The sequence below is a fragment of the Trichechus manatus genome, unplaced genomic scaffold (genome assembly GCF_000243295.1).
Source record: "Trichechus manatus latirostris isolate Lorelei unplaced genomic scaffold, TriManLat1.0 scaffold00029, whole genome shotgun sequence".
Lineage (NCBI taxonomy): Eukaryota > Metazoa > Chordata > Mammalia > Sirenia > Trichechidae > Trichechus > Trichechus manatus.
The window spans coordinates 12,677,545-12,687,630 of NW_004443965.1; the positions used below are offsets into that span (position 1 = coordinate 12,677,545).

Genomic DNA, 10,086 nt, shown 5'->3' on the forward strand with positions numbered 1-10,086 from the left:
TTCTGGACTGATTTTTATTCTATTGCTTACCACTATTATCTAAATTACCTGCAACGAACACTATTTTCCAAAAAAATTTTTTCGTTTATACATTGAAACACTGTGGTCGAATCGTTCTACGAAAAAGTGAAATGGAAAGACTGAGGGGGATATGACGTAGAAAAAATCAAAGCGACCAAACTGGGTGAGTACTACCGGTCATTGGTAGAAGATACAGAGTCCTCCAGTCATCCAGCCACCCTCCAGGCCACCGTGCTCTTCCGCTCCCAGAGGTCCCGGGTGCCGGAAGTCGTCACTCCGAAGAGATCGAGCCTCACGGCGCGGATCCCGTAGTAGACTCGCCATGGCAATGGGCGGTGGTGGCGGTGTCCTGGAGCAGGAAGACTCGGTGCTGTTCCGGCGGGGCACAGGCCAGGTGAGGTCACGGCCGGGGCTGCCTACCTGCCGGCTACCGAGGCGCGCTCTGAGCGCCCTCCTTCCGGCCCCGCGCTTTCTCTGACAGCGGGGTGGTGTCTGGCCAGCCCTGCTCTGTGCGGCGCAGTGGTCCGCGTGTTTTTACTCCCTTCCCCACTCTCCTTGGAAACCCTGGTGGCGTAGTGGTTAAGAGCTACGGCTGCTAACCAAAAGGTCGGCAGTTCAAATCCACCAGGCTTTCCTTGGAAACCCCATGGGGCAGTTTTACTCTGTCCCATAAAGTCAATATGAGTTGGCATCGACTTGATGGCCGCGTGTTTGGATTTGGATTTTACCACTCTCCTTCCTGCGAACCCCATCTGCTCGGGGCGCCCTTATGGCTTTGAACGAGGCCCTACCGTAGCTTGACAAAATCTTGATTTGTTCCCCTCTATCTGACTAGGGAGAAAGAGGAGACAGGACCAGGACGAAACTGAGAAACTAGGTAGGAATCTAATGAAATGGTTCAGACCTGGATCAGCCTGTTAGCATTGGAGCTAGTGCAAAGTGTTTGGATCCTGGATATATCTGGAAATCAGAAGGAACAGGTCTTGCAGATGAATTGGATGTGTAGGTTTGAGAGAGAGGAAAGTTAAGGACAGAACTCGGGTTGTCCTGACCGTTGAAAAGATGAGGTTGTCTTTTACTGAGATTTACTGACATGAGGAAGACTGCAAGTAGAGCAGGTTTATAAGGGCGGAGATCAGGAGTTCAATCCTGGGCATGGAATTAAAAACACCCGTTGCCGCTGAGTCGATTCCGCATGGAATGGTGGGAGTGAAAATCTGATTGGAGTGAGTTCGACAGCGTGAGAAGAGAAATGCAAGACAGTATTTAAAACAAATATATCTAGAAGTTTTTATGGAAGTAGAAGGTAGAGTAATTGCCAGTAGATAGAGGGTGAGATGGAGTAGACACAGTTTTTTGTTGTTGTTCTAGCCACTTTATTTTTTTTATTGTGCTTTAGATGAAGGTTTACAGAACAAACGAATTTTTCACTTAGACAGGGTTTTTTATATTTTTGTTTGTAAGATGAGAGAAATAGTATGTTTGTAGGCTGATAGAAAAAATCCAGTAAGGACAAAAGACCTGATGATAAAGCAGAAAGAAGGGAGAATTGCTGAAGTGATATCCTAGCGTAGGTAAGGGGGAATGGATCTGGCCTTTGTTAGAACGCTGACAGTTTATGTAGTGGCAGTTATATGAGTACAGATGGGGGTAGATGGTGGTGTATATGGTGGTGGGAGACTGTGAAAATTCTCTTTCGGTTGCTGTTGTTTTCTCAGTGGAAGAATCAAGGTCATCAGCTAGGTGCAAGTATGTGGAAGAAGATGTTGGAGGTTTGAGGAGAGAGAAGTTAGGAAGTACCCCTCTAGGAGAATGGGTGAGTGTTGGACTAAGGAAATATAGGGCTTACTTGAAATTAAAACAAAACAAACCCGTTGCCATCGAGTCAGTTTCGACTCATAGCGACCCTATAGGATGGAGTGGAACTGCTCCATCAGGTTTCCAAGGAGCAGCTGGTGGATTTGAACTGTCAACGTTTTGGTTAGCAGCCGAGCTCTTAACCACTGTGCCACCAGGGCTCCTATTTGAGATTAAACCCCCCCCAAAAAACCAAACCCATTGCTGTCGAGTTGATTCTAACTCATAGTGACCCTATAGGACAGAGTAGAACTGCTCCACAGGGTTTCCAAGGAGCGCCTGGTGGATTTGAACTGCCAACCTTTCGGTTAGCAGCCAAACCGTTAACTTACGTAACCTCTATGCCACCAGGCCACTTGAGATTAAAACCAAGGAGGAAAAAAAAAAACCCAAACTCATTGCCATCAAGTCGGTTCCAACTCACAGTGACCTTATAGGACAGAGTAGAACTGCCCCATAGGGTTTCCAGGGAGTGCCTAGTGGATTCGAACTGCTGACCTTTTGGTTAGCAACTGTAGCTCTTAAATGTTATGCCACCAGGGTTTCCTTTACTTGAGATTAGTAGTTGCAAATTTAAAGAGAATTGAGTTTGTTTCATTCTTGTATCTCTTGACTTTTTAGGTATACTATTATATCATCTGCAAATACAGATAGTTTTACTTTTTCTTTTCCAATTTTTATATCTCTTGTTGTTTTAGTTACTTTGACTCCAATACAGAGTTTATTGTAGTGGAGATAGTGGCCATCCTTTATATTTTTACCTTTCTATGCTTTGTTTTAGGTGTCTTTTTTGTATGCAGTGTAGATTAGACTTGCTTTGTGAACCAATTTGAAAATCATTTCTTTTGATAGGCAAGTTAAGTCCATTCACATTTTTTATGTGACTGAAATCAGATCTGGATGGCGACTCATGGAAACTTCATGTGTGTCAGAGTAGAACTGTGCTCCGTAGGGATTTCAGGGGCTGATTTTTCAGAAGTAAATCAACAGGCCTTTCTTCTGAGACATCTCTGGGTGGATTCCAACTGCCAACCTTTCAGGACTCCATAATTAGTTTATACACTGTTATATTTATTATGTTCCTGTCTTAGCATAGTGTATTTCTTTGTTTTTGTTTTTTTTGTTGTTTGTTTTTTTCAATTTCTGTTGGTATTTAGCCAGATGTGTATTTCCCTTCTAGTCATTCCTGTTATCCTGAAACCTTTTTTATAGTGCCCTTAATCCCTTTTTTCTTTTTTACCTTTTATTATCTGGTTTGTCAGTTGTAAATAGTATCCTTTGACTTCCACCTACTGTTTTTGTAAAAGATAATGAAGTTATTCTTTCCCTTTTCTCCCTTCTCCCTTTTTTACGTTGAATTGTTTCTGCTTTGCTGGGACATATGACATTAATGTCCTTTGCTTTTCTCTTAGATCTACAATTAAGTGCATTTGATACTAACAGTTTTTTTTTGTTTAACCAAAGTTTTTCTGGTCATATATTGGTTGGATGAAGCTTATCTTCAGTAGATTCCTGTGGAAAGACTAGTGAGTACAGTATTCTTCCACATTTTAAACTTAGCTTATGGTCTTGCCACTTGAAGGACATCTAGGCTGCATATAAATTCCTTGACTCATACTTTTTTCCCCATAAATGTTTATGAAAAAATCTGATGCTAACTAATTTTCCTTATTTTGTGAATGACTTCGTAGTTTTGCTTGGAGACTCTGAGGATTTTTTTTTAGAGTTTATTTGTTCTAATTTTTTTTTTTTTAATAGAGGCCTCATTGATGCACTGGACATTCTTTGCCAGTCATCTTTATCTACCACTTTATTTTCTATTTTGTTTTTGTTTCTTTGGCTCTTTTCATGCCTTTCTGTGGTGCCCTTTAGGTTTTCCGTCAAGTATATTCTTCCTTGGGTACCTTGCAGTTAATCTTACTTTTTCTTCCATTTTCTTTCCTGATTTTGCTTAACTCTTGATTCAAATTTTCCCTTTTCTCTTTGGAATTAAAAATTTTTTTAATTCAAGGTGGTTTTTTCCATATTGCAGATGCTGCTTTAAGGATATCTAATATAAGTTGGGTATTGTGTTACAATTTTCTTCTGTTTGTGCTTGTTGTTTGGAAAGTTTTATCAACTGAAATGTTTATCAATGAAAATGGATGTCTTTGTTTTTTGTTCATTTTAAAATCCCTTATTTTCCTAGTTTAGCAATAACAGTTGAGTTATGAGGAGTTTGTGTTACGTACTATGTATCTTACTTCAAGAGATCCCTCTTCTATTTCTTTAGTGGAGTGCTATTTCCTTTATCATTGATGCCTTTTGCGGTGGTAAGGAATTGATGTGTCTTCTGATTTTGTGATTTCTTTATTTCTTCAGGACCCTTAATTTCTACTGTTTGCTTTCTTTCCATTTACCAAGTTACCAAGGAGCATCCCCTCTTCCAAGTTGCAATGTAATCTTGAATGAGTCAGTTTACCTCTGTTATTATGTTTCTTCTCTGTAAAATGACTTAATGATTTTAAGTGCTTTTTATCATATAGTGAGATTAACAGTTTTACATTGGAACATATTTCTCTTAATATAATGGAGATTAACAAGAAAATGACGAAATTAGTTTTACAATTTAAAAAATGAGTTTTATTATAAACTTCTTTGCAAATTATCGATTGATTAATATCGTATCAACCCAAACTGCTTGCTGAAGGTGTTTTCTAACCTGTCTTCCCATTTCCCGACATTATGTACCTAGACTTATCTCCAACTGCTCCATAACATGAGCTTGAGTCTAGTTGGATTCGTTGACTTGCTAATCCCTCAGATACACTGTGTTTAATTTTTGCTTCCATGCTTTTTTTGGCTCATGGTCTTCCCTGAATGCTTTTCATTTGCTTCTCTATCTAGCCAAATCCTTTTGATTTTTATTTTCTAGGCCTGTTTCTTCCATGATCATCCAGCGTATGTTAATTTCTTTCCTTTTAATTAAAACATTTATTGTTTGTACATCACATTTTAATATTTGATTATATTTGTTTTATATTTTCCTTGTTTTATGTGGTTGATATGTCTTAAACCCTTAGTTAGACCAGATCTCTTGAGAGCAGGTAGTATGATTTTATATACCTCCCAGTGATGAGCACAGTGCTCAAAAATATTCATTTTTAAGTTGAATTAATTTAAATAAAAATAGAAATAGCTTAATGATTTTTAGGCCTTTTCCAGATTATTTAATACCACTACTATTTAAAATGAAAAATTAATTGGTTAATCACCATTAACAATTTGTATCCTTAAACATTTTGAGAGTTCTTTGAATAATCTAGTCACATTGCAATGTCGAGAGAAAAAATATTCTTTGGACCATAAGGTCTATGGTCAGAATAGCATTACCCTAGTTTGGATAAAGTCAAGCTGACGGGCACATGTTTCTCTTCTTGCCAAATTAAACCTTTTATCTGGTCTTAGATGCGTTACCCTTGAGGAGATCCCATTAAGTTCAGTAGATAGGTATTAAATAGTAAGACATTCACTTTATGACATAAATCTTGGAACATTTGCAGATTTCCGTCGTTGGGGGTAATGTCACATAACCTCTAAGTAGCTAGGCTTCCTGGGGTCTTATTTAGGATTTGAAATACCCATTTTCAATGTAATTTAGTTATGTCTGGATTAAGATGGGTTGAACATATGTTTTTCATGAAACCCACCCAAACATGAATTGTTTTTATTCCTTACTCCTCCCAGAGTGATGATTCTGACATTTGGGATGATACAGCATTGATAAAAGCCTACGACAAAGCTGTGGCTTCATTTAAGGTATGAAATGTTTACTCACTGTCCTTTGTTTCCTCATATTACTCATCTGGTAAAAATTTAATTGATAACATACATTAAAGTGTTAAAGTGCATGTTATTCAGTTTTAATTTTGAAGATTAAGTAGTAATATGGGTTAGTTAAGTCAGATGATACTTTCCTTTAGAAGTTGATAGCCTGTCTCTATGTTTTCCCTTTACCTGACCACTGAGTTGCTGTCCAGTCCCTTCCAAATCATGGCGTCCCCATGTGTGTCAGAGTAGAACCGTGCTCCATAGGATTTTCACTGGCTGAGTTTTCAGAAGTAGATCACCAGGACTTTCTTCCAAGGCACCTCTGGATGGACTCAAACCACCAACCTTTTCTACCACCAAGGTGCAAAGTAGAGTTTTAAACGTTTATTGCTTTTAATATTTTCACATTATATCGAACTGTAGAAGAAGTCCTCTAATTCGCGTTAGCAGGAGAAGAAGGGCAGTATGAATTACAATTTTTAAACATTTAACAAGACTTACTGAAATAATGATGATCATAAATAATAGTAGGGTAGTAATTAATACCTGTAGAGTGTTTACAGTGTTCTAAGCACTGTTCTAAATGCTTTATATACATTAAATTAACGTGATTCTCTCAGTACCCTATGAGTTGGGTATCAAGTCAAGTATTCCTGATGGTAGGAATATACATCTGTTTTAGGAAGTATTTAGTCTGGTTCTGTGGCCCAAGTAAGACATTTACCCAGTTGTCCAACATCATCACTTTTCCCACTGTCTAAGATATTTAGTTGTACGCAGCACGTGTGGGCCATCGCAGTCCAGACTAGGCTGAACATATAGAGTACCATGCGTACAGAGTCCACTTCTTTCCTGTAGTCACTCCTCCAGCATGAGGTAAATTTCAGTCCTGTATGTTGTTGTTGCAGCTGAATTCCAGATTTTTAAATAATATTCTTTCCAATACACACTTAAACTAGAAGTGGACTAATGAAGGGTTACCAAGAGAGTTCTGTAAAATACCGATTGAAATGGGAGAGACTAGAAACTGACACCAGTTAGATGGCGACTGGTTCATGAGGGCCTGAGTTAGAGTTATGACAGAATGCTCAGTTTACAGATGGGGCTGGTGATATTGTAGGCAGAAGTAGTCTGAGTAAAGGAGAAAAAATAATTTAGTTTTAATTGTGTTGAGTTTGAGGTACATGTGAAGATAAGAAATTGTTAATTAGAAATGTTGGATCAAGCTAAGGAGAAAAGTCAGAGCTGGATAATAACTTTAGAAGTCCATTTGTATAGAAGTAATTGTGGTAATAGGAATGGATGACCACGAGCAGATAAGGATAGCCATCTTTCTTGTGAACACCCAGTTTAATATTTGATCAGAGAAATAATAAAAGTATTGGGGCACTACATTGCTGTGTCACCTAGGTGTCATGCATTTCAAGAAAGAGATGATCAGTAGGGTCTAATGTTATGGAAAGGATGAGAATGAGGAGTCTTGATTAAAACAGTGTCTCTAGAATTGATGATAAGGTGTATGATGCCTTCAGAATCAGTTTTGGTAGAGTGTAGGATGGTGAAAAGAGGAAGTAAAGGCTTTCTGAAGTGGTGGGGTCTTGAGACCAGCTTATAGTGGTAACTGAGCTATGTTGTTTTTTCTTTTTGATGTATCACTCCGTAACATGTACATTTCTGTACATATTTTAATAGCATGCTCTGAAGAATGGTGACATTTGTGAAGCTTCAGACAAACCAAGAGGCACACCTAAAAGAAAACCTATTAAGAAGAATAAGAGCCAAAAAAAGAATACCACGACTCCATTGAAACAGGTTATTTAAAACATTGAAATTTAACTTCAAAGTATTTCTTGTTACTTATTAAGTAGTGTAAAGCATCTTTAACGTAAATGATTAGTACAGTGTAGCTTAAATGATCAGTACATTGTTTTTCTGTTGACATACAATCGTAAATCTGCTATTAAACTTTCCTGTTGTTTAGAAATATGCATGCCAGTATTAAAAGTGTAAGGAATTAAGTGGGAATGAAAATACTAAATTCAGAGAAGCATTTACTTTGTGGTTGGGACAGGAGAGGTGATGTTATTTGGGAAAGGTACCTGAGGGCCTTAAACCGAATTGGCACTGTTCTACTTCTTAAGATGAGAGATGGTTTTTTTTTTTTTCTTCAAGCACCCTAATACTATTAGCACCAGAGAACCAAAAACTCTGGGAAGTCATTTCTGCTAGTTAAAACAGTAGACTTGGAAGCTAAATACGTTGATGTCTCATTGGTCAACTTTAGTTTCATCACTACCAAGGGGAAAGCAAGCTAACCTTTGATGAGCACTTGCTATGTGCCAGACCCAAGTGCTGGATACTTTACATACTTTTCCTCCTTTCTAGTTCTCATAACAAATATGTGAGGTAGAGAATATTATTTCTATTTAACAGATGACACAAATAAGACCAAAGAGATTAAGAAACTTTTCCAAAATTATGTAAATGGAAGAGTTACAATTTATGTGTTTCTGGCCCCAAAGTCTTTTTTCACTAAACCATTCTGCTTTCCAGATAACTGGAGACTATCTCCCTCCTCACCCCAAACAAGATTATATTTTATTGTCTTTAAAAGAAGTGTACATGTGTATATCTTTGCTTTCTTTTGTAGTGGAAAGTTGGTGATAAATGTTCTGCCATTTGGTCAGAAGACGGCTGCGTTTACCCAGCTACCATTGCTTCAGTGGATTTTAAGAGAGAAACCTGTGTTGTTGTTTACACTGGATATGGAAATAGAGAGGAGCAAAATCTGTCTGATCTACTTTTGTCAACCTTTGGAGGAGTTAGTAATGGAGATCAGAATGCTCAGGAGAATGCTCAAGAGGTAAGAATGCAAAAAAAAAAAAAGAATTCTTAGAGGCCAAGAATAGATGAGAAACTAAATAGTATAACTGGTTGTCAGTTTGATCCACTGAAGTATTAAGTTTTTCTTAATGATACCTTTATAACAAAAACACATTTTTTTTTTATTTTTAAAGAATGAAAATGAAAGTCAAATTTCAACAGATGAAAGTGAGAACTCCTCCAGGTCTCCTGGAAATAAACCAAATAACTTGAAGTCTAAAGCTGCTCCATGGAATTCTTTTCTACCTCCACCACCCCCAATGCCAGGGTTGGGAGTAGGACCAGGAAAGGTAAACCTGCTACCCAGAGAAGGTTTCCCAGGAAATAGTTCGTAGAATTGGGACATTCAGCCCCTGAATTAAGTTAATTCTAGTTTTTCCATGAAATTTTTGTAGCTTTCTGTAACTGCTGCAAATTCACACTTGGGAATTCCTTGAAAAGGAAATAAGGTAATGATGCGGAATAGTTTATACTGAAAGACTGTCTCAACTACTTTTGTGGAGACTTAGACTAATAATTTAGCAAAGTTATGTAGGTTAGAAAGTATAATAATACTTTATCATCTGCTGGATGATATACTGTAGTTCTCCATGTCACCTGTGTAAGATATATAAAAATTGGGAGAGAACACAATTTGGGTGTCTTTTTCTCCATATCTAATATGGATAAAATCTTGAAGAGCTCCTGGATTGTTTTGCAGAGTTAAAAAGTAAATATTGATTCTATTTATTTTGTTATAAGTAATAGAAATTAACTAGAACAAAAAATATTTTTATTGAAGTTTACGTTGTTTTTCAGTTTCCTGAATCTAAAATGATCAACCTCATAAAATATGTATATATATATCTCAATCATAGGATCCCTGGTGGCATAGTCGTTAAGAGCTCGGCTGCTAACCAAAAGGTCAGCAGTTCAAACTCACCAGGTGCTCCTTGGAAACCCTATGGGACAGTTCTGTTCTGTCCTATAGGGTCGCTATGAGTCAGAACCGACTTGATGGCATTTAACAACAACAACATATATATCATGCTTCATTGGTCTCAGGACTGATCTTCCATGTTTGGTGAGGGATTGCTAGTTTTCACAATATGTATACTCTAAGTTAGCATATGTATAGTTAAAAGAGCATCTATAAAAAGTATACAATTTAGTTAATTTTGGCAGGATAAGTCTCCTATGAGTGAAATATCTTGCTAAATACCATTGTCTCTGATTTCTTAGGTAATTAAAAATCTTACTTTGTTTTTACTTCCTGAATATATGTATAGAAAGGAAATGAGAAAAAGCTAGAGGTTGTTATTTGACTTATAAGTCTACTTGACTTCAGTATTTGGTACATGACTTAACTTTTTTGATCTATGTAATATAGATATTATTCTGGGCAATCATTTTGATTTTTTTGATATTGAATCCTTTTCTTCCCTTTCATATTGAAATTAGTAAATTAATTTTTCTTTGAAATATTTCTTTACAGCCAGGCCTAAAATTCAATGGCCCACCACCACCACCACCACC

General features: G+C 37.3%; 1 protein-coding gene across 5 annotated transcripts in view; it reads left to right on the forward strand.

The window, feature by feature from the left end:
• The first annotated feature begins 242 nt into the window (after window positions 1-242).
• The window catches only part of SMN2 (survival of motor neuron 2, centromeric), a 24,173-nt gene continuing 14,329 nt past the window's right edge, over window positions 243-10,086 (forward strand). For 2 of the 5 annotated variants that reach the window (XM_023729548.1, XM_023729549.1), the window contains exons 1-5: window positions 244-415; window positions 5,605-5,676; window positions 7,381-7,500; window positions 8,339-8,551; window positions 8,706-8,861. In XM_023729548.1, the coding sequence (XP_023585316.1) occupies window positions 344-415; window positions 5,605-5,676; window positions 7,381-7,500; window positions 8,339-8,551; window positions 8,706-8,861 (633 nt within the window). In that variant the 5' untranslated portion in view covers window positions 244-343. Of the gene's footprint in view, window positions 416-5,604; window positions 5,677-7,380; window positions 7,501-8,338; window positions 8,552-8,705; window positions 8,862-10,045 lie in introns of all 5 variants that reach the window. The other 3 variants (XM_023729550.1, XM_023729546.1, XM_023729547.1) reach the window with 3 other exon arrangements.